The following is a 23,369-nucleotide window of genomic DNA, read 5'->3' on the forward strand; positions in this document are numbered from 1 at the left end:
CCCCGCCCAGCTCCCCACGTAGGCGGGGTGTGGTTCGGCCCAGCCGGGTGGCGGGAAATGCGGCGGCAGCTGCTGGCTCCGCGGGGACCCTGAGGACCGGCGGGGAGCGGGTGAGTGTCTGGGCGAGAGGGCTCTAAGCGGACTGCGTCCCTTCGAAGCCGCGGGGGCTCTTCTGGGAGGCGCGGAGTTCCCTTTCCCGTCACCCGGTTTAAAGGCAGGGGGCGGGGCGCGCGCTTTAGGTGCGCACGCGTCCCCACCCAGTGTCTTGTGTGGGAGCCGCAGCATTTCCACCTCTCCTGGGACGTCCCCTCGTTTTCCCGACGCCATTCTACACAGATAGGTCCTCGCGCAGCGGTGCGGCTGTGATGGGAAGGGGCTTGAAACCCTTTTAATAAGACAGAAGCTTCCCGGGCATTTCCACTTCGGAATTTTCCATCCAGTTCAGACCCGAAAAAAATAGGTGTCCAGCTTGGTGGTCAGCAGGAGCTGGGATTCACTGGTCGCTTGACTTAAATCTTGAGTTTTTATAAAATGGATTTCTCATTCTCTTCCCTCCTTTCCTTCGGGTAGAAGGCTTAAGGAGGATACAGCCTCTGCTTGGATTTGTTAGCCGGACCATCAGCCGTTAATTAAGCTCCTTCCCTTGAGTCTCTCAATTCTTGGACCTTCGTGCTGCCACTACATAATTACCGTTTTAAAAAGTCAATCTGGTCATTTCAGATTAAATTTAAAACTCCTCTTTGGCCTCCCACGGTCAAGTTTATATCCTTAGGTGGGTGTCCATGGCCTTTGGCAGTCTGACTCTGATCCTCTCAGCTGATTTTCTAAAGCTCCCTATCATTTTTTTCTATCTCATGCACTTGACTCCCAAACCTATGGAAAGGGTGTGTCTGCATTGTGCTCTTTCATGCTTTGGTACCTGTGCTCCTGCTGTTCCCTCGACTTGAAGTTCTTGCAGGAAATCCATCTCTGCCAGGTGAAGTTCTCTTTCAGGAGCTCAGTTGTCCCGCTGAAAACCTCTATTTCCAGCCCTCCTGGGCCAAAGTAGTCACTTCTTCCTCTGTGTCCCTGAAGTATTTTACCTCCCTCTATTATCAGTGGCACTTATACAACTGAGTAAAAGGTTACTGAGCTCCTAACATGTACTGTGCCGTGTGCTCAGTACCAGGTGGACAAGATGAATAGAACAGAGTTCCTGCCCTTAAGGAACTGGAAGGAAGAACACATGTAAATGAGTCCTCTGCAGTTACAGGGTGACAAAGAAGTCTGCCCTGGCTTCCTTACTCCTCTCGCTCAGAACTCTCTTGAGTAAGTTTATCTACTTTCACAACTTGACACACCACCTTACGTCCTGATGCCTCCAAATCTCCAGCCTCATCCTCTCCTCCCTCAACTTCGAAACTTGTCTACTTCAGCTTAGAAAGCATGTGTTGAACACTTACGATACCTGCTGTGGCCCGGGTTCAAGCCCTGGTTGGGGAACTGACCTCCCCCAAGCTGTGTGGCAGGGCCACCAAAAGGAGAAAAAGATGCAAGCCTGAGGAGCATCATCTCTTAAGGAGGAGTGCAGGAGCAGCCAATATGAGGTCAAGGAAAGGTGTTTGTTTGGTTTTGGGGGTTTTTCCCACCCCCTAAGATGGCGGAGCTTTGAGCAACTCATAACATGGGAATGGAGCCAGTATAAAGAGAAAATTGGAAACAAATGAGGAGTGAGGAAGAAGCAACTGAGGGACGAGAAGTAATTGATCATTCACAAATGGAGGGCTTAGATTCATTTGAAATATGTATGTTTTTAGGCTTGGGTGGAGAGAAATGAGATACTTCGTTTCTGATGATCTCAGTTGTTCTGAGAGGAAGGGACCTGAGACACCAGCTGAGAAGTGTGGGAAGTAGTGGAGTAAAGGAGCTTGAGGGTAACGGTGAAAGTTAGAAACAGCTGTTCCTTGGGAAGGAGAAGAGGGAGAGGACCAGGAACACAAAGGATTTGCTGGGCCAGGCTGAGGACCTGTTCAGGTTGGAGACCACATTTGTTGTGTATCATTTTGCAGGGTTGTTTGGTTTCCTCTAGCAAATCTGAGTCTAGATTTGAATCCAGGAGTCTAGAAAGCAAATGGTTGCATTGATCTGAGGTTGGGATCTTTTGCAGAGTGAATGCAGTAAAAGGAAAAAAGATTGAGACCTTACAGAGAGTGATATGTTTAGTGATACACCAGTAGGATATGTGCTCCTGCTTGTGCGACCCCAGTTTGATCGTTTTGTTTTTCAGCTCAGAAATCTTCAGTTAGTCCCAGGCTTATGTTCTAAATCCTTGAATTGATAGACAAAGACCAAGTTTTCCTATAAAGCTGGTTCCAACCCTCTTTTCCATTTTTTTCCTGTTAAGACTCCTCTATTCATAGTGGCTCCCTCTCTGGTTTTACTCTGGCAAATTCTCTGCTGAAGTTCCCCTCCTCCTCTCAGCTGCCTCAATTCTATGCAGCCTTCACAGGCCCAGTTCTAATCACACTTTCTCTGACAAAACCTCCTCGGTCACTTTAACCTGAAAAGAGCCCTAGTTTTTCAGAATTTTTTTTTAATATCACTTAGAGCTAGTACTGACTTTCTTTTACATTGTTTCTTCTATATTAGGTGGGTTTTATTTCTGCAACTAAATTCCTTAAATTTCTTTAGCACTGCAGCCACTGCACCTGCACAGCACTGTCTTTTGCCTAGGAGGATTTTCGTAAGCACTTAGTGACTGACTATAGAGTCCAATAGATGGAGAGGAAATTAATATTTTGAGAATTCTTTGTGCTTAACACTCAGTATAAGTGTTTGATATCAGAGCTTCTCAAACTTTTGTGGTGAACAACCAGTGTTTTTTTGCCCCCCAGGCTGTTGCAGGCCAGTACTTTTCTTTCTTTCTTTTTTTTCTAGCTTTATTGTGATATATCACTTGAAACATAAAGTACTTTTCTAAAATAGTAGAACTAGAATCGTATTATTAGAAAAATTAAATTACTAGAGAAATAACGTGAAAAAAAGACATACAGAATATAGGCATTTTTACTATTAGATTCAACAAACATCAACTGCATCAAATTGCTATAAGATGTTCTAAATGCTTATGTTTTGTTTTTGTCCATATCTTGATGCAGACTGCTAACAGTTTGTGGACCAGCAGTCCGTTGGTCCACAAATGACACTGATTTCCGTGATCTCATTTGAACCACCCCCTACATATTTTTCTCTGTGTACCGATAAGGAAACTGAGGTTTAGGTTAAGCCACATGCTCAAGATCACCAACTTAGTACTGGACAGAACTGGAATTCACATGCCAAGCATCATTCTGTTCATACTAGTGAATCTTAGAGCTGGTTCTTAGAGCAGGGTTGGTTTGGGACAGAGTTTTTTGCTTGGTTTTATTTTGTTTTCAAGAAATGTGTTAATTTTCTATTTTGAATTGCAAGCGTATTTAATATTTTATCCTTTATTTTCCTTTGGTTCTTGCATTTTGAGGCCTGCATTTGAGATGATTATTGCTTCATCTCAACTGCTTAGTACTTAGTTGAGTGAGAAAAGTAACTAACATCCCTTTTAAATGTCCAGATCTGCTTTGTCTAAGGTATTTGACAGAGTTCTCATCTGTCTATGATAAAATGTGAAAATACAACATAATGAGTTTTTTCATAAAATTAAATGTATTAAAGGACTGTACTTTATTCTGGGATTTTTGTCCTTCTTAGGTTTTTGTGGGGGTTTTTTGGTGTTTAAATACTGAAAACAATGTATAGTAATTGTGTGGGTGTTTTTTATAACAGCTGTATTGAGATATAACTCACATACCATAAAATTCACCCTTTTAAAATGTACAATTCACAGAGACGTGCAACTGTTACTGCTATCTAATGTTAGAACATTTTTATCACCCCCAAAAGAAACCACATAGGTCCCTACTAGCAGTCACTCCCCATTGCCTCCTCTCCCCAGTCCCTGGCAACCACTAATCTACTTTCTGTCTCTATGGATTTGCCTATTCTGGGCATTCCATATAAGTGGAATCTTACAATATGTGACCTTTTGTGTCTGGCTTCTTTTATGGAACGTAATGTTTTCAAATTTCATCTATATTGTAGCGTGTATCAGTACTTCATTCCTTTTTATTGTCAAATAATATTCCATTGTGTAGATATACCACTTTTTGTTTATCCACTCATCAATTGATGGACATTGGGGTTTTCCACATTTTGGCTATTATAAATAATGCTGCTGTGAACACTGGTGTGCAGGATTTTGTGTGGACGTACATATCATTTCTCTCAGATATGTACCTAGGAGTGGAATTGCTAGGTCCTATGGTAACTCTGTTTAACGTTTTGAGGAACTGCCAAACCAACTTCCACGGCAGCTGCACCATTTTACAGTCCTACCAGCAATATACGAGGTTTGTGTGTCTGTATTTTTTTTTAATTGTCCTTAAGTTACAAAATTTAGAGTCTGCCACCTTAGGTTAGTCTCCCTAAATTGAAAAAAAAATTAAAGACCCATCCATGAAATCCAGAAGTTTGGAAACAACTATATTACCCCAGTCAGTATTTTAAAACAAAGCAAACAGAACAAAACAAAAAACTCAAAAAAACCCTATCTAGAAGGTCATCAATTAAAAAAATGATGAGAACTAACTGCTGATTGTTGAATAAAGTTGTAGACCACCTTTGCATCTTTTTTTTTTTTCCCTCGCCTTTGCATCTTGATTTTCCTTCAGCATAATAGTCTTGTATATGTTAAAGCAGTTCCCAATTATAGGATCATTTGGCGAGCGTTTCCTAAATACTGTGCCTGTGCCCCTTCTCCCCAGCCCCTGGAGTTTCTGAATATTTGGACAGGGCCTAAGCAGGATTCCTAAGGTGGTTTTAAAGTACAGCCTGGCTTGAGAATGACTGTTTAGGTAGTTGGGACATTGAGGGTATAATGTTAATGCTTTTACTTGCATGTTTTGTTAATTCTAAGATAAACATTTTTTCAGAAAAAAAAAAAAGAATTTCTTTTTTCTCTTGGTTCTTTGGCAAGCCAGAATGGCTGGTTTTCCTGTTTTGCCTTTGTTCTGGGTCAAAGAAGTGGCATGGGGAGAATTATTTTCAAAGTAGAAAATTCAGGAAGGAGAGTAAAGTACTCCGATTAGAACAAAGAGAAATTAAAAGCTTGTATATATCTGTTCTGTCCCGTTGTCCTGAATAGCACTTGTGGTTTCTCCTTTTCCCTCTTTGTAAGAGGAAAGAATTTGGTGGTGGTAACTATAGTGAGCCCATGCTCACTATGACTGTAGTGAGCCCTGTGCTTAGTCATTAGCTGGGGGTCTGCCCAGGAAGAGTAGGGCTGAGGTGGGTCCTGGAGGTGCTGTCAGCTAACTGCATTCTTTGCAGCTGAATGGAAAGTTCTTTCTTGAGAAATCTGAGCAGGCACTTCCATGGCTGCCACAGTATCCTTTACCTTATTTCTCAGATAAGGAAGCTAAGACTGACTTGATGAGGAATAAATGGGCGGGTAGGCAGTGAAGCCAGGACTCTGACCCCACCTTCTGAACGTTGTACTGTTCTTTCTATTACACCAAGTTGCATTTAACAGTTTCTACTGAATGTCTATCTTTTTTTTTTTTTTTTTCTGTACGCGGGCCTCTCACTGCTGTGGCCTCTCCCATTGCGGAGCACAGGCTCCGGACGCGCAGGCTCAGCGGCCATGGCTCACGGGCCCAGCCGCTCCGCGGCATGTGGGATCTTCCCGGACCGGGGCACGAACCCGTGTCCCCTGCATCGGCAGGCGGACTCTCAACCACTGCGCCACCAGGGAAGCCCGAATGTCTATCTTATGAAAGAAATTCAGTGCATTCAGAAATGCATAAAACATTTAGTAGAGGAGAAAAGATGTACTCTAGGTTATTATAACGTAAAGGGGTAGTTCAGGGCTTCCGTGGTGGCGCAGTGGTCGAGAGTCCGCCTGCTGATGCAGGGGACGCGAGTTCGTGCCCCGGTCCGGGAGGATCCCACATGCCGCGGAGCGGCTGGGCCCGTGGGCCGTGGCCGCTGGGCCTGCGCGTCCGGCTCCGCAACGGGAGAGGCCACAGCAGTGAGAGGCCTGCGTACCGCAAAAAAAATAATAATAATAAAATTTAAAAAAAGAAGTAGTACAGTCAGAGGAGGAAGTCCATTTAGAGTGCTATGTGCAATCAGATCCTGTCCTGCTGTAGGCTATCAGGGAGAGCTTCATGGAGGAGTGGCATTTGAGCTGGATCTTGAAGGTCAGGTAGGCTTAGAACTTTTGGAATTAAGGGAGGTGGACCTTCCAGAAGGAGGAAGCAAGGTTTAGAGAGCACGTGAGGGGGCTCTATGTCTTGGAATGTGTATGTTTATGTTCCTGGGTTGGGGGACTAGATAGCCAGAGGAGGCACCTAAGGCATGGATCTAAGAAGTGGTGGGTTGGATGGGTAAGTGTGAAGTAGAGATAATCAGATTATAAGTGGTTTAGGAGAGGAAGATGAGGCCCCACAGACTAGGTGAGTAGCTTCTAGATAACTGCATGAAAAGAGAGTGAACTGTAAGTTTTCTGTCCCTGGCTCTTTTTTTAATAGTATGTTTCCACCAGTGAGGGCTGGAACTCCTGTTTAGAGCTCTTTTATTCCAGTTCTAATGAATAGGCCCAAGACTGCCAGCTTGCCTCATGTAAACCCAGTTTGCCTGGGAGCTTTATAATAGTCATCTTACCCATTTCTTCCTCTACTTTGCTTGTTGCTCTCTGGTTCTGTCAGAAATGCAGGGGATTAGAACCTGAAGTCTTAGGTCTCTTACATAACTTCTTCCCTTCTCACATCTGCAAGGATGCTCCTTCCCTATCTTCTTTCCCCTCTAGCTTTTATTTAGGTAGCCAGGTAACAGCAGTTACCACCTCTGTTATTTTTGCCTTTCAGGTAAACCGATGTGTTGAAAGCAGAGGTTTGAGTACTCTGCCGGGGCCAGTTTTACAAATATTGAATATTAGAATTGGTCTGCTCTGTGTGTGTATGTGTGTATACACCAGTGGTCTGTCTGGAAAAACTAGATGTATCTTTTTTTTTTTAAGCTAGATCTATCTTGGAGGAGAGTCACAGATCTCACACACTGCACCTGCCTCACTGGAGCCCAGGTCTTAGGGTCTGCAAGTCCCATGAGAAAGGGAAGCGAAGACAGGTATCCCTTCAGTTTTCCTGGTCATTCTGTGGTTTACTGGCTCACTGTTGCTGGGCTGAGCGGTCAGAAAGGAGATTAGCACTGGGTAGGGGAAGGGAAAGCAGCAGCCTAGAGAAGTAGCCCAGTTACATAAATGCATGGAGATAACATCAGGCATTAAACCTTGGTCCTTTGGACATGGCCCATTTCTTATTCCTGTGGGGGAACAGGGGTGGAGTTGGAGGTACGTATGGAACAGGGAAAGGTGTTTTTAGAGGAAGCTGCTGTGTGCTGAGAGTGTGGCTGAATGTGACAAGGGGACGCATAGTGAATGTAGTGTGTGTGTGTGTGTGTGTGTGTGTGTGTGTGTGTATGACTAGTGTCAGGTTCTGAAACATCCAGGATCTGTGCCTACTTGATTATCTGATGAGGGTTTAGGGATCTTAATAAAAGGGGGTGTGCTTTAGAAAAGGAAGATGGTTCTTCTGTGGAGAGGGACAAGGAACTTAACTAGTTCCTATTTACTTCTTTTTCTCACCCATTCTGTTAGGTACTGGCTTCTACTAAGATCACCAAAATTTAAGAGTAACTTTGGGGAGGAGAGTGAAGGAACTTTCTTTACACATCCCCAGAGTCTCAGAAGCCTCAGGGCTCCTGGGATATATCAGATCCTCAGTGGGATCACTGTACAGTCAGAGCTGGGTTTTCTCAGTTCTTGTGGTACAGAAGAGCTATAACTGTGTGGGTGGAAGGTGGAGGGGGACCGGGTCCAGCAATTTTTTTATTTTTGGCCATGCTGCGCAGCTTGTGGAATTAGTTCCCCGACCAGGGATTGAACCTGGACCGTTAGCAGTGAAAGTGCTGAGACCTAACCACTGGACCGTCAGGGAATTCCCCCAGCAATTTTAAGGCAGAGGGAAGCTCATTCTCCCACCTTCTCACAAGGCTGCAGAGCTTTCTCAGGGTGAAATTCTCAGAGTTGATGCCCTTTGCTAACCAGCCTTTCTTTCTACTAGGTTATCTAGACTCAGACATACTGTTTCTACAGTTTCAGACCCGATTTAGAGGATGGGATGGCTTAATTCTTAGTCTCGGAGCCTCCTGGGTAGAAGTCTTCACTTAAAGCTTTCCCCGGGACTGGGAACAGCACTTTCGGTGCTGACAAAAGTGAAGCATTTGAGGACCTTGATCAGAATACTCAGAGCATTAGGGTCCTGCCTGCTCCCCCCTCCCTTTTATGGGGAGGACCCTACATTTGTTTTGTTTTGGGGTTTTTTTTTAGATGTATTTATTTGTTTATTTTTATTTTTGGTTGCATTGGATCTTCGTTGCTGCGCGTGGGTTTTCTCTAGTTGCGGCGAGTGGGGGCTACTCTTTGTTGTGGTGTGCGGGCTTCTCATTGCGGTGGCTTCTCTTGTTGCGGAGCACGGGCTCTAGAGCACAGGCTCAGTAGTTGTGGTGCACAGGCTTAGTTGCTCTGCAGCATGTGGAATCTTTCCAGAACAGGGCACGAACCCATGTGCCCTGAATTGGCAGGCGGATTCTTAACCACTGCGCCACCAGAGAAGTCCCCCTACATTTGTTACCTTTCCTTGTCTCTATAGGCCTCATCATTTCTAGCTCTCTTGGCTCCACCTGCCTTTCTTCTCTAACGGCTGGTCCACTGATGTGTGGACTTGTACATGATGAATTGTGAACTTCTAGCCACGTGCAGTGCTCTTGGGTACTTGGAGGGAGACACTTACCACAAGGAGCCAGATTGCTTAGGTGAGTCGCTTTTTGAGGTAACAGGTTAAAAAAAAAACAACACTTGCTTGAGTCTAGGTCTTTTGAATTTCTCAAGCCATGGGTATGAAAAGCACATGGGCCTGGGTAGAGCTTCTGCCAGGGTTCCATGTAAGTGTTTATTCTGTCCCTGAAGAGAGTGTGAAGGATTTGATCCGCTACTTGAGGCATGAGGATGAGACGCGAGATGTACGGCAGCAGCTGGGGGCAGCGCAAATCCTGCAGAGCGACCTCCTACCCATCCTTACCCAACACCGCCAGGACAAGCCTCTCTTTCATGCTGTTATCAGGTTGATTCCCCAGCTTTTTTTTTTTTCTTTAATTGAAGTATAGTTGATTTACAATGCTATGTTAATTTCTGCTGTACAGCAAAGTGATTCAGTTATACACATATATACATTCTTTTCTATATTTTTTTCCATTATGATTTATCACAGGATATTGAATATAGTTCCCTGTGCTATACAGCAGGACCTTGTTGTTGATCCCCCAGCTTTTTAACATATACTGTGTGCCAGCCTTTGGTATTTGTGCCTGGTGAGGAAACTGAACAGCTTCTCCCTCCTTCATGGTCTCCCCAGGCTGATGGTGAACTTGACACAACCAGCCTTGCTCTGTTTTGGCAGCGTGCCCAAGGAGCCCAGCTTCCGGCACCACTTTCTGCAGGTGCTAGCATACTTGCAGGCCTACAAAGAGGTGAGGTTTTCCTCCAGAATCCCGAGGCAGAGTTTGGGGGCGGTGGGAAAGGAGAGGGCGGGGGCTACTTAAGGTCCATCCCCCTGTTTCGTAGGCCTTTGCCAGTGAGAAGGCTTTTGGAGTCCTCAGTGAAACTTTGTATGAGCTGCTGCAGCTGGTGAGTCTCCGCCTCACAAGATCCCAGGGGACAGTTAGCGCCCTGCTCCTCCCCTGGGCAGAACCCCAAGTGGGGCGTCAGAACACGCGGGGTTTGGAGATACGGTCCCAGTGCTCGGGGGTACAAGTCCAATCCGCTGTCTCTGCTGCCTCGGGACTACTCGAACTCTTCCTTCTTTCTTTTTAATCCTGATTCTTCTCTGTGCCTCTCTCGCCCCATCAGGGTAGATGCCTCCCGCCTTCCACAGGGGGTCTTGTCCTCTAACTCTCCTTCTTCTGACCAGGGCTGGGAGGAACGGCAGGAGGAAGACAGCTTGCTGATTGAGCGGATCCTGCTGCTGGTCAGAAATGTTCTCCATGTCCCAGCCGACCTTGATCAGGAGAAGGTGATCTTGGCTGGTCCGAGTTCTTGTGCTTGATTAGGTTGGGCTGCCCCTTTTTCGCTGTCCTGTCTTCTGACGAAACTCGGGAGGGACCTTCGTCAAGGAATGAGTTGGAAAACCTGAAGGCAGGGCAGTAGAACTGACTGATCTCCCCTTTCTCCCTCACCACTCACTGCTCAGAGGATTGATGATGACGCCAGTGTCCACGACCGGCTGCTCTGGGCGATTCACCTCAGTGGCCTGGACGACCTGCTCCTCTTCCTGGCCAGCTCGACTGCGGAGCATCAGTGGAGCCTCCATGTGCTGGAGATCATCTCCCTTATGTTTCGTGACCAGGTGAGACACTCACCTGTTGCCCCAATCCCTTCCCTCATGTCCGTTTCTGCTGTGCAGCCGGAATTGCTCTTGTATCATGACTGAAATACCTGGGGAAGGCAGGTGCCAGGTGGAATAGCCATGTCTTAAGTACAGGGTCCCATCAACAGTCCTATTTTGTTCACTCTTTCTGTCCCCACTAGGAGTGAACTCAGAATAGGAAATGACTGTCCTTCTGACTCTTCCCTCCTTGTTCTAAATCTAGAACCCTGAGCAGCTGGCAGGAGTAGGGCAGGGACGCTTAGCTCAGGAGCGGAGGACAGCTGTGGCAGAACTGGAGGTGTTGCGCCAGCGAGAGATGGCAGAAAAGAAGACTCGAGCCCTGCAGCGAGGCAACAGGTGAGTGGTGGAGAGCCACTCTACCCATGTTCCCATTCCTGCACTATGGAATGCTAGGGCTTGGGCCAAATGCTAAGGCAGTGGTGACGAGAGCACTTTGCAGTTACAACATGCTCTGATGTGCTGCTGAAAGAGAATGGGGATAGAGCCTCCAGAGAATTGAGGAATCACCCTGGACTTTTTTTTTCTCTGCAGGCATTCTCGATTTGGGGGCTCCTACATTGTCCAGGGCTTGAAGTCCATTGGGGAGAGGGACCTCATCTTTCACAAAGGTCTCCACAATGTGAGTCCGCTCCCATCAGGGGTGGGAACATTGTGGAGTTGGGGGCCTTTACCTCTCTGGAGGTAAAGCTTCTCTGTTCTTGGGCTTAGGAAGTTGGAGACCTAGGAGAAATAGAGCTTTTGGCATTGTCTCTACCTGCATCTTCACTTAGTACCAGAGGGAGAGCACCTTCTACCTTCTACAAGTTGCTTCTGAGAAAACTGTAGTACCAAGGATGTGTAAAGAGCTGCCGGAGAGGGAGGTGGTTAGGAGTAATTCTAATTCCCTCAACCTACATCCCCAGCTCCAAAACTACACTTCCGATTTGGGAAAGCAGCCCCGACGGGTACCTAAACGTCGCCAGGCTGCCCGGGAGCTGTCCGTGCAGCGCCGCTCTGCCCTCAACGTGAGACTCTTTCTCAGAGACTTCTGCTCTGAGTTCCTGGAGAACTGTTACAACCGGCTCATGGGCTCGGTGAAGGTGAGAGCCTAGGAAAGATGGAGTAGAGAGGTGGTTGGGGTAGCGGTGGGTAAGAAGGGCAAGCTGGGGAGAAACCCATGGAAAACTGACCATAGAGAGTGGACTAGTAGGTGAGACGGATGTAGGGTGCCCCTGAGACATGGTGACGAAGTCAGGAGGCAGTGGGTTATCGATACGACCAAAAAAGCTCTAGAGATTGCCACAGGGGAAGGGGAAGGGAACGTTGGGGAGAATGAGAGAGGGGTGGAAATTTGGGTCCTAGAATATTGTTACAGTGGTGTCCAGGGTCCACATGGTCATCATAGGACAGGAGGAAGTTGGAAGCCCTGAGGTCATGAAGTGGTCTGTTTTTCCTTGACATCAGGACCACCTGCTTCGGGAGAAGGCTCAGCAGCACGATGAGACCTACTACATGTGGGCTTTGGCTTTCTTCATGGCCTTCAACCGAGCTGCCTCCTTCCGGCCAGGCCTGGTTTCTGAGACCCTCACCGTCCGCACCTTCCACTTCATTGAGCAGAACCTCACCAACTACTATGAGATGATGCTGACTGACCGCAAGGAAGCCACCTCCTGGGCACGCCGGTGAGCGGGAGGAGAAGTGGGGTCAGAGTGGGCATCTTGGCCAGGCTGGGAATCTGAATGCCTGAATTCTGGATGGTACTTTCTGTCCCGTCTCAGGCTTCAGGTGGTCAGCTGGGGAGCAAGGACTGGCTGGGTCATTGAGTTTTTGATGGAACTGTTTTGGCAGGCGAGGGTGCAAAGGGTGATACCGTTTCCATGAACCAAAGTCCTAAGCTGTCCTCCGTTTTACCTCTTTCCCTCTCACAGGATGCACCTGGCTCTGAAGGCCTATCAGGAGCTGCTGGCCACAGTGAATGAGATGAATGCATCCCCAGACGAGGCCGTGAGGGAGAGCAGCCGCATCATCCAGAGTGAGGCCTCGCTTGGTCTCTGATCCCGCCTTCCCTGCCTCTTGATCCGAATCTCACTCTTCCCGGACCCAGCTTCACCCGTCTCTCCTTTCCCCAAGCTTTCCAGGTCAGTCCTTCCATTCCTTTCTCTTCCCTGTTTCTAGACAACATTTTCTATGTGATGGAGTACCGAGAGCTCTTCCTGGCACTCTTTCGAAAGTTCAATGAGAGATGCCAGCCCCACTCTTTCCTTCGTGACCTGGTGGAAACCACCCACCTCTTCCTCAAGATGTTGGAGCGGTTCTGCCGGAGCCGTGGGAACCTGATGGTGCAGGTACTGGGCAGCCCAGGGTGTGGAAAGAGCTGGGGAGAAAGGGTCGGGGACAGGAAGGACAGGGGGCTCTTTTTCCTCACATTTTCTGTAGCTTAAGCTGGTCTGTTAGAACTACTCTGAACTAAGGGCAAGAGTTTCGTTGGTATTGCCGATGTAGTTCTGCCTTGTGAGTCTCCTCTCATTAGATTGATCCCTGATCTACCGTAGGTATCTTAATTCATTCAGGAAACATTTATTAAACACCTGCTTTGTGCTTAAGCACATGAACTCTGGGGGTTCATAATTTTATTTGTTTATTTTTTTTAAAGATTTTTTTTTTGATGTGGACCATTTTTAAAGTCTCTTTGAATGTGTTACAATATTGCTTCTGTTATGTGTCTGTTGTGGTTTTTTTTTTTTTGTTTTTTTTTTTTTTTTTTTTTTTTTGGCCACGTGGCATGTGGGATCTTAGCTCCCCGACTCTGGATCAAACCCACACCCCCTGCATCGGAAGGTGACGTCTCAACCACTGGACTGCCAGGGAAGTCCCAGGGGGTTGATAATTTTAGAATTTAGTAATTATGCTGTGCTATTTCCTGGTTATACTTCAGATGCCCTGTAATGAGATAGAAAGCACCTTACATTAAAAGTCAGAGGCCTGGGGGCTTCCCTGGCGGTCCAGTGGTTAAACCTCTGAACTTTCACTGCAGGGGTCCAGGTTCGATCCCTAGTCAGGGAACTAAGATCTCACATGCCGCATGGTGCAGCCAAAAAAAAAAAAAACTCAGAGGTCTGGGATCTCATCCTGTGTTAGTTACTGTTAGAATAACTTAAGCTGCTTGTGTGAGTCCTGATCTTTAAATAAAAGTTGGTTGTAACGCCTACCCATGAGCCTGAAATGAAATAATAAATGAAAAGTCTGGGACAAGAAGAAAACCTCAAGGAATTTCTAGTCCTGGACATAAGGACTCTGCTTTGTAGAAATTTTCCTATAATTCTATTTGCTATAGGTTAAAACTCGGTCAGAACTGGGCTTGAAAGGGGCTGTAGTACCAATGAGCCTTTTCTAAAAGGTCTATTTACACTCGGAGCTCTGTTGTATTAGCAGTACTAATAGGTTCTATCATTTATCGACCTATCGTTTACTAGGTCTCAGACGTTGTGCTAAGGTTTCCCTATAATCCTCACAATAGCACTAGGGCACATGCGCAGAGTGGTTAAGCAACTTGTCCAAGGTCTTGCTGGTATATGGCTAGCGTCGATACTTAAATCCTGGTCTGCTGGAATCCAGACTCATGCTCCTGACCTTTAGTGTGTTTATAAGTTCCTTGAATAAAGGACAAACCTCATTAAGGGCCTCACAGGCCCTCCTGTTTGCCCACAGCGAAGACTGGTTCACAGCCATGACTTGGGGGAGTGGGGTCGGGGTATTGATTCTCATTCTCCTGCTTTTCAGGAGAAAAAATTGTAGTTTACATTTGCAGAGTGTTTTGCATTTTTATAAAGCCTTTTCATATAGAATTTTTTGTCCTCAGAGCAAATTTGCTCATTCTCTAGGCTTCTGTTTAAGGTATCACTTCCACAAGAAATGAGTCACGTGCTGTTCCTGGGTTTTGCTATGGCGTTTTATGCTCAGCCATGTTCTAGGTCTTATCCAGGCTGTAGTGTCATCTACCTGTCTACTTACCTGTCTCCCCCACTAGGCCACAAGTGCCTCAAGGGCAGGGAAATGTGCTCTTCACTGCTGCTTCCCCATTGCTATTGAGTAGCACATAGTGGTCACTCTGTGAATGTCTAATTAATTCAGACATCTAATTAATTAGTTAATAGAGGACATTGATGGGGAAAAGGCCTCCCTAGCTCTCGTGCCATCCTAACATAGTTCCTTCTCTGTAGAACAAACGAAAGAAGAGAAAGAAGAAAAAGAAGGTCCTAGATCAGTCCGTAGCTTCTGGTAATGTCCCCTACAGCCCAGAGGAACTGGAGTCTGTGTGGCCCTCCCTGGCCGAGCAGCTACAGTGCTGTGCCCAGGTAAGTAGTTGCAGAAACTCTCTCTTTCTTTCTTTCTTTTTTTTTTTTTTTTTAATTTTTATTTTTATTTTTTTTTTTTTTTAATATTTATTTTTGGCTGCGTTAGGTCTCCGTGGCTGCACGCAGGCTTTCTCTAGTTGCAGCAAGTGGGGGCTACTCTTCATTGTGGTGTGCGGGCTTCTCATTGTGGTGGCTTCTCTTATTGCAGAGCACGGGCTCTAGGTGCATGGGCTTCAGTAGTTGTGGCACGTGGGCTCTAGAGCGCAGGCTCAGTAGTTGTGGTGCACGGGGTTAGTTGCTCCGTGGCATGTGGGATCTTCCTGGACCAGGGCTCGAAGCCGTGTCCCCTGCATTGGCAGGTGGATTCTTAACCACTGTGCCACCGGGGAAGTCCAACGCTCTGTTTCCTGAGGGTAGTGCTCTGGACAGGCTCTCTGGGTCTCCCCCCACCACCAACAACTGTTACCAAAGCTTTAATAATCCCTCTCTAGGATCCTGAGCTCAGTTTGGACTCCATGGTTCCCTTTGATGCGGCCTCAGAGGTGCCCGTGGAAGAACAGCGGGCGGAAGCCGTGGTGCGGATCCAAGACTGTCTCCTGGCTGGCCAGGCCCCACAGGCCCTGACCCTTCTTAGGTCTGCCCGGTAAGAGCCCTGCCTACCCGTCCTCCCACATCCAGCCCCTGGGCTTTTGAGGGCAGGGAGTGGCTTTCACTGTGGCACAGGGTTCTCAGTCTTCAAGAGAGAAGTCCCCTCAGAAGCGCTGGGGCTCTGTACAGGGAACTGAGTCCTGGGGAGTTTTAGTTGGTTTATTGGGAGGTTTACTATTTGTTTCATTTTTGAGAAATATTAGCACAGTTAGTTGGGGAAAAAAAATAAAGTTAATTCTATGAGCCAAAGATAGCCATCATTAACATTTTGATGAGTTATCTTCCAGAGTTTTTCCCTCTGTGTTATATATAGACATATCATATACACCTTCTTTTACAAGATTGAAATATTGCAATACTGTTTATAGTATTTTTTTCACTTCTCAATATATTGTGAGCGTCATTTCTTTTTTTTTTCAAATATTTATTTATTGATTCTGGCTGCACCGGGTCTTAGGTGAGGCACGTGGGATCTCTCCTGCGGCATGTGGGATCTTTTAGTTGCAGCGTGCAGACTTCTTAGTTGCAGCGTGCAGACTCTTAGTTGTGGCATGTGAACTCTTAGTTGCAGCAGGCATGCGGGATCTGGTTCCCCAGCTAGGTATTGAACCCAGGCCTCCTGCATTGGGAGCGTGGAGCCTTAGCCACTGGACCACCAGGGAAGTCCCGTGAGCATCATTTCTCATCAGATATATTTCTGCAATTACTGATGGCTTTAGAACACCATTGTGAAAACAGCGACAAATAAATAGATAAATAAATAAATTTATAAAAACAAAAAACACCATTGTGTGAATATGTACATTTGTTCAACATTTGTTCAAATGTCACGCATTTAGATTATTTGCCTTTTCTTCCTGTATGATTTTCTTTGCAGTGTGGCTTATGAGGGAAAATTTCCCTAGAGTCTTTGTTTCATCTTTGAAATAACAGTCTGCATTCTTTTTCCAGCTGGAAAATAAAATAAGTCTAAATTCCTTCTCCCACTTCAAGTTATAACTGAGATATTATAAAAAAAAGATACTATAAAAAAAAAGTCTTTTTTCTCTCTGTGCTCCAGGGAGGTGTGGCCAGAAGGAGATGTGTTTGGCTCTCAGGACATTTCCCCAGAGGAGGAGATTCAGCTGCTGAAGCAAATCGTCTGGGCCCCGCTTCCCCGTGAGTCTCCCATTTCCTTCTCATCTCTCTCCTTCCAGCTCTTCTCTAGCGCCAGCGTCACAGACACCCGGTAATCCTCAGTCTTTCTATAGGGCAGCAAGGACCAGAGGAACAAGGGGCGGAGGAAGAAGATGAAGAAGAGGTGGAGGAGGAAGAGTTGCACATGGTCGAAGTGTTGGAGAAAGAATTTAACTTTCTGGACTACCTGAAACGGTGCGGGCCGGGAGGATGGAATTGGTGTCAGGATGGAGACCGTGGGGCTGTGAGGACGACCACACGTCCTCATGCTGACATCCTCTTGCTCCCTGTCTCGGTGCAGCTTTGCGAACTCAACTGTCATCCAAGCCTACGTGCTGCTACTGCGGAGCTACAAGCAAAATAGCACCCACACCAACCACTGTGTCGTCAAGATGCTGCACCGGCTGGCCTATGATCTCAAAATGGAAGCCCTGCTTTTCCAGCTTTCCCTCTTCTGCCTCTTCAATCGTCTGCTTAGCGACCCTGCGGCTGGGGCCTACAAAGTAAGGAGTTACCAAAGAATGGGGTTCTAGAGGTGTAGGGGAGTCCTGGGGTAAAAGGATAGGGGATAAAGTGCCCTGAGCCGTGTCAAGGCTGAACGATGAGAGAACGGTGAGGAAGTAGACAGGCAGGTTGAGGGAGCTGCAAGGGGAAGGATAGAAGAGGCTGAGCGAGGAGGGGGCAGCTGGGAACAGGCGTAGAAAAAAATACCTAAAGGCCCATGTTTATGTACATTTAGGCCACAGGCCTCACAGCAGTCTCCCACTCCCACAGGAGCTAGTGACTTTTGCCAGATACATCCTGGGCAAGTTCTTTGCACTGGCCGCAGTCAACCAGAAAGCCTTTGTGGAGCTGCTATTCTGGAAGAACACAGCTGTGGTTCGAGAGATGACTGAGGGCTATGGCTCCCTGGATGGCAGGTGAGCTTGAGGATGGGGAAGGCTTGGCGGTGGGGAAGGGGGTGACACAGTCACAGAGTGTTAGAGCCGGAAGAGCTTGCAGATCAGTTGGTGTAACCTTTCTTTCCCTTTCGTAGGTGAGAAAACAAGCCCCGAAGGTGAAATGCTTTACCTGAGGTCACCTGAGAGAGGAACTGGGATTGACCCTAAGTCTCCTGTCTACTCTAGTTTCCTTCTTCACCAGCGTTCGGGGGGGGGCAGTCAGAGTGGGGTGGCCCCCCCAGAGAGAGTCTATATGTGCCTTATCCCAAGATGTGCTGGGAAGCCTTAAGGATGCATAGAAATATTTGTCCTCTTTCCCTGAGTATCTCAGCTCCTCTCCTTTCACTCTTCTCTCTCTTTCCCATAATACTCTCAGCCCCTGCAGTGTCAGGTTCCATGGGCCCAACCTGGAAAATCTTAGTTTGACTTTTGGGTTCTTAAGTGGAAGGAGAGTAAGAGGAAGGAAGCACACCTTAGGCCTCTGCTAGCTGGCTCCTTTGTGGTACCTGCGTTTCCCTTATTCCTTTTAGAAGAGAAGACCTTTGGTCTCCTCTTTTTGAGCCAACAGTCTACATGCTCCCCTTCTCCTTTCCCCATTTAGATCTTGTAGTCACAGACCCCCTGTGTGGAGCCCAGAGGAGGAGGCCCAGCTTCAGGAACTGTACCTTGCCCATAAGGATGTGGAAGGTATGAGGCCTTGAGGTCTGAAGAGCATGAGGAGGGCAGCCTGAGCTCCGGGACCCCTCTTCACTGCCTCACTCCTCCTCCACCTCAGGTCAGGATGTGGTGGACACCATCTTGGCACACCTGAAAACTGCTCCTCGGACACGCAAGCAGGTCATCCACCGTCTGGTACAGCTGGGACTGGCTGACAGCGTCAAGGACTTCCAGAGGTAGAGGCACATGCTCTGGAGGGAACTGAGATGGGGAATCCACTCTTCACTCCCTGAGCTCCCCCTTCCACTGACACCGCCCTGAACAGGAAAGGAACCCAGATTGTACTGTGGACGGAAGAGCAGGAGCTGGAGCTGCAGCGGCTTTTTGAGGAGTTCCAGGGCTCTGATGGTAAGTGAGGTGGAAGCTCAGGGAACCTCTGAAATGAGAGCCAAGCTCTCAATTTCTTTTCCTGCTGCTTCCCGTTCCCAAGGAAGGCTTATCCTCTCCTTCCTGTCCACTTGCTCTGTTTATGATGTCGTTTTTGTTTTTAAATATATATATTTTTTCTTTTTTATTATGTAAGTTACAGGTATACAATATAGTGATTCACTATAGTCACTAATTTTTAAAGGTTATACTCCATTTATCGTTGTTATAAAATATTGGCTGCATTCCCCATATTGTACAATGTATCCTTGTAGCTTATTTTTTTTTTTTTTTTTTTTTTTTTTTTTTTTTAAGCAGGTGGACTCTCAACCACTGCGCCACCAGGGAAGCCCTGTAGCTTATTTTATACCTAATAGTTAGTGCCTCTTAATCCCCTACCCTTATCTTGCCCCTCCCCCTTCCCTCTCCACCTGGTAACCACTAGTTTGTTCTCTATATCTGTGAGTCTGCTTCTTTGTTGTTATATTCATTCATTTGTTTTATTTTTTAGATTCCACATATAAGTGATATATAATATTTCTCTTTCTCTGTCTTACTTATTTCACTTAGCATAATGCCCTCCAACTCCATCCATATTGCTGCAAATGCCAAAAATTCATTCTTTGTATGGCTCAGTAGTATTCCTCTGTGTGTGTGTGTGTGTGTGTGTGTGTGTGTGTGTGTGTGTGTACCACATCTTCTTTATCCATTCATCTGTTGATGGACACTTAGGTTGCTTTTATACCTTGGCGATTGTAAATAATGCTGCCATGAACATTGGGGTGCATGTATCTTTTCAAGTTAGTGTTTTTGTTTATTTTTTTGGATATATACCCAGGAGTGGAATTGCTGGGTCATATAGTAATTCTATCTTTAGTTTTTTGAGAGACCTCCATACTGTTTTTTGTGGTGTCTTTTTGGAGTGAATTGAGCTATAGCCTCTTTCCAAAGACCTCTGTTTCCTTTACTAATCCCTTTCCCCTGTTGCTCTTGGGCATTCACACGTTCTTTCTCTTTAGATGTCCTGGGTAATATCATGAAGAACATCACAGCCAAACGCTCACGGGCCCGAATAGTAGATAAACTGCTGGCTCTGGGGCTGGTGGCTGAGCGACGGGAGCTGTACAAGAAACGCCGGAAGAAGTTGGCGCCTTCAAGCTTGGTAACAGTCTTACCCTGGCTCTGCCAGCTGGGAGTGCTCCTTAGAAGTAGCCCACCCAGATTCTTCCTGTCTCAGGCTCTTCTGAGTAGATACCCCCAGCGCGGTGGTCAGGAACCAGAGGACTCCACTCAGTTCTTCTTCTTGTCTCCTTTTGTTCATTACCCACCCCAATTAATTTTAGCCTAATGAAGAGCAGTCCTTGAACGATTTTTGCCAGGAAGATCTAGAAGAAGAGGAAAACCTGCCAGAGGAAGAGAGTGAAGAGGATGAAGAGAAAGGGGAGGGCTCAGAAGCAGAACAAGCCCACGGTGGCTCCGTCCTTTCAACTCAAAACCTTGGGCAAAACCTGCATCAGGAAGGTGAGGGCCCCGTTGGGAGAGATGTCTCAGGTGGTGGGGTTGGTTGTATGGGCCAGTTGTAAGTTTTCCACCTTCCCTTAGGCTTTTCGGCTCCCCTCCTGTGGCTCCGGAACTGCCTCATTCGAGCAGCAGATGATCGGGAAGAGTTTGGTGAGTGGATAAATGACGGTTTCAGGAGGACTGGGGTCTGGAGGCTGCTGGAGACCTGGTCGTGGGATGGAGGGCCAGTTCTTTCTTCACATCTTCACCATGTGACCATTGACCCTGTCCTAGGCTGCTCTCAGGCAGTTCCACTGGTGCCACTGACAGAAGAAAATGAGGAAGCAATGGAAAATGAACAGTTTCAGCAGCTGTTGCAAAAGCTAAGGGTTCGGCCTCCTGCCTCTGGGCAGGTAAATACACCAGTTACAGCATCAGCCAAGCGTGTTGGTGCTACTTGAAGATGCATCTCCTCCTCCTCATTTCCTGTCACCTCTGACCGTGACTCCTGCAGCAGCTGTCTTGCTGATCTCTCCAATCTTCCCTTCTCCTAAGTCCATCTTCCACACTGCCCCGAGTTATCTTTCTAAATTACAGTTTTGATTATATCACTTCCCTGATCAGAGCACTTGATGGTTCCCCACTGTTTGCAGGACAAAGTCCACAGCCTCCAGGCGGTGTCTCTGGCCTTGGCCAGCCATTGCAGCCTCACAGCCACATCCCCACACACCTGCCCGACACTACAGTCATCCGGGGCTACTTTCCATCCTCCAAACAGTAGGCTTTTTCATACCTCCAAACAGTTGATCATGCCAGTCCCCCTACTGGAAGGCTCCAGCCTCATACACAAGGTGGCAGATCACCCATCTTTCCTGATGAACACTCCACCCAACCCTGAAGATAGTTCAGTTGTCACTTCCTCAGAGAAGCAGTCTCTATCCCTCCTTCAACCCCCCTACCCCGACACGGCACCAAAATTCACAGATATTCAAGTCTCGTATAAAATGGCATAGTATTTGCGTATAACCTATGCACATCGTCTCTAGATTAATTGTAATACCTAATACAATGTAAATGCTATGTAAATAGTTGCCAGTGTGCAGCAAATCCAAGTTTTGCTTTTTGGAACTTTCTGGAGTTTTTCATTTTTTCCCCCAATGTTTTTGATCTGCAGTTGGTTGAATCCATGGATGTGAAACCCTCGGACACGGAGGGGCAACTGTAATCATTTTGGCGGCTGTGATTTGTTCATGCCCTTAATATAGCCCCAATCCTGTGGTGTTACAGTACATTGGTTCTTTCTCCCCTTAGATTGTGCATTCCCTGAGAGCAAGGATCATATCTGACTCACCTTTAGATCCCCAGAATCCATTCATTTACTTATGTAATTAACAACTGTATTTACCGGGAACCTCCTGGTGTATCAGGCACTGTGTTAGACATTGGGCACATACTGGATAAATAAGTAGAGTTCACAACCCTTATGGAGCTTCACCAATGTAGGCTCATATTTATTCAATGAATAATATCAAAATCTGGTGGACTAGAGGCTGCTCCTTTCCCACTACTCTCATTTTCAACTTCTTTGCCCCTGTAGGAAACCTTCTGGCGAATTCCAGCCAAGCTGAGTCCCACCCAGCTCCGGAGGATGGCAGCTTCTTTGAGCCAACCAGAGGAGGAGGAAAAGCTTCAGCCAGGATTAGAACCTAAGGTCCCTGGAGAGCAAGGGCCTGAGGAGGAGCACCGAGCACATGCCCCGAGGGCCCTCCTGTCAGCCGGGAAAGAGAAAGCAGGCCTGCTGTCCCCAGAGGGTAATACCAGGACCACTTATCTATTGAGTACTATTGAGTACTTACCCAGCCCTGTGATCAAGAGGGCTGATAGGGTATTTGAGACTATGAGGACCTAGTTCCCTAATTTCATGCCTCTCATGGTCGTTCCAGAGGAAGGGACTGATGGTGGGAAAGAGCAGCTGAAGGTGGCACCCAAGAAGCGACAGCTGTTGGACAGCGATGAGGAAAAGGAGGAAGATGAGGGCGGCAGCAAAGGTAGGAGGGTCTGGTCGGGATCTGCCTTTTCTTCTAACCTCTAGCACTCTTCCCTCCAGTCCTGAAGGTAAATGCTACCATCCTCCTTCCCCCTTAACAAATCTAGATATCCTGTCTTCTCACCCCTGTCATTCCCATAGCACCAGAGTTGGGAGCTCCAGGAATCCGGAAGAAGAAGCGCTTTCAGATTGAGGATGATGATGAGAGCGACTGAAGAGCCAGATGCCTAGGGGCAGAGACAGACCCATTTTTAAGTGGTGAATTTAAATCTGAGTTTGGAGGGGCATATAGGACCTGGAAACTCCTCTTACTGGACAGAAGCTGTGGAGCCCTGGGCTTCCCCATGGATTTAGGGTCCAGGAAATCCAGGCAACAGTGTTGGCCTCCTGTTCAGTCACTTCTTGCTCCTCCCACTTTTATCAGTGTGCCTCAGTAGCTCTCTGGAGACTTATTCCTCCTCTTCTTTGGTTAATAGCACACCCTGGCAAAGGAGAGGAGTGAGTGAATATAGAAGGCACCTTGGACCCCTCTTACTGGTCTGTTCCTTTTGGCTTTCTGCTGGAGGTGGGTCACAGCACTAGATGGGGTTTTGTGACATGATGAGTGGGGATGTTGCACCATTTTTAAAAGGCACTAGACGAGCCCATCCTCATTTTCTTTCCTATGATCACCCCCTGAACACCAGATTGAGCCCAGTTCCTAATGTTGAAATAGGGTTGGGATGCAATACTCTTTAGATGATGAACGTGTTTGGTTGGTGTTTGGCATTGAATTAAACATGTAAAATTAAAAGTTGCCAATGTTGATCTGACTTGCCAATCTGTCTAAATACCTCAACCCTCCACCTGCTATGTTCGTTTAAGAACTTTTAACTATTAGGGTTAGAAGAGACTATCAGCCTTCCCTTTTCTCTTGCTTTCCCTACATGAGACACAGAAAAACATACTCACCTCAAGATCCTTTGTCTAGGATAAATCTTTAGGGTAAAAAGAGTATGCATCAGAACAGGTACATGAAAAGATGCTCAATGTCATTAATCAGAGAAGTGCAAATCAAAACCAC

At 46.8% G+C, this 23,369-nt stretch overlaps 1 protein-coding gene across 2 annotated transcripts; it reads left to right on the forward strand.

Moving 5' to 3' along the window:
- Nucleotides 1-23,118, forward strand: TIMELESS (timeless circadian regulator). 2 transcript variants are annotated; one of them, XM_024737061.1, is made up of 30 exons: nt 39-110; nt 7,098-7,200; nt 8,784-8,946; nt 9,101-9,254; nt 9,546-9,660; nt 9,755-9,817; nt 10,101-10,202; nt 10,380-10,535; nt 10,780-10,913; nt 11,109-11,196; nt 11,480-11,656; nt 12,021-12,238; nt 12,485-12,588; nt 12,732-12,901; nt 14,777-14,911; nt 15,403-15,554; nt 16,620-16,717; nt 16,810-16,930; nt 17,037-17,238; nt 17,510-17,655; nt 18,278-18,363; nt 18,452-18,569; nt 18,659-18,741; nt 19,779-19,921; nt 20,103-20,280; nt 20,362-20,430; nt 20,554-20,672; nt 21,857-22,070; nt 22,203-22,307; nt 22,448-23,118. In XM_024737061.1, the coding sequence occupies exons 3-30, from the start codon at nt 8,862-8,864 to the stop codon at nt 22,519-22,521; spliced, it is 3,609 nt and encodes a 1,202-aa protein (XP_024592829.1). In that variant the 5' UTR covers nt 39-110; nt 7,098-7,200; nt 8,784-8,861; the 3' UTR covers nt 22,522-23,118. The 2 variants fall into 2 exon arrangements, with proteins under 2 accessions (XP_024592828.1, XP_024592829.1); XM_024737060.1 differs by lacking the exon at nt 7,098-7,200 and having other exon boundaries at nt 1-110.
- Nucleotides 23,119-23,369: the final 251 nt, after the last annotated feature.

This window comes from Neophocaena asiaeorientalis, unplaced genomic scaffold (assembly GCF_003031525.2).
Source record: "Neophocaena asiaeorientalis asiaeorientalis breed wild unplaced genomic scaffold, Neophocaena_asiaeorientalis_V1.1 scaffold134, whole genome shotgun sequence".
Classification (NCBI taxonomy): Eukaryota; Metazoa; Chordata; class Mammalia; order Artiodactyla; family Phocoenidae; genus Neophocaena; species Neophocaena asiaeorientalis.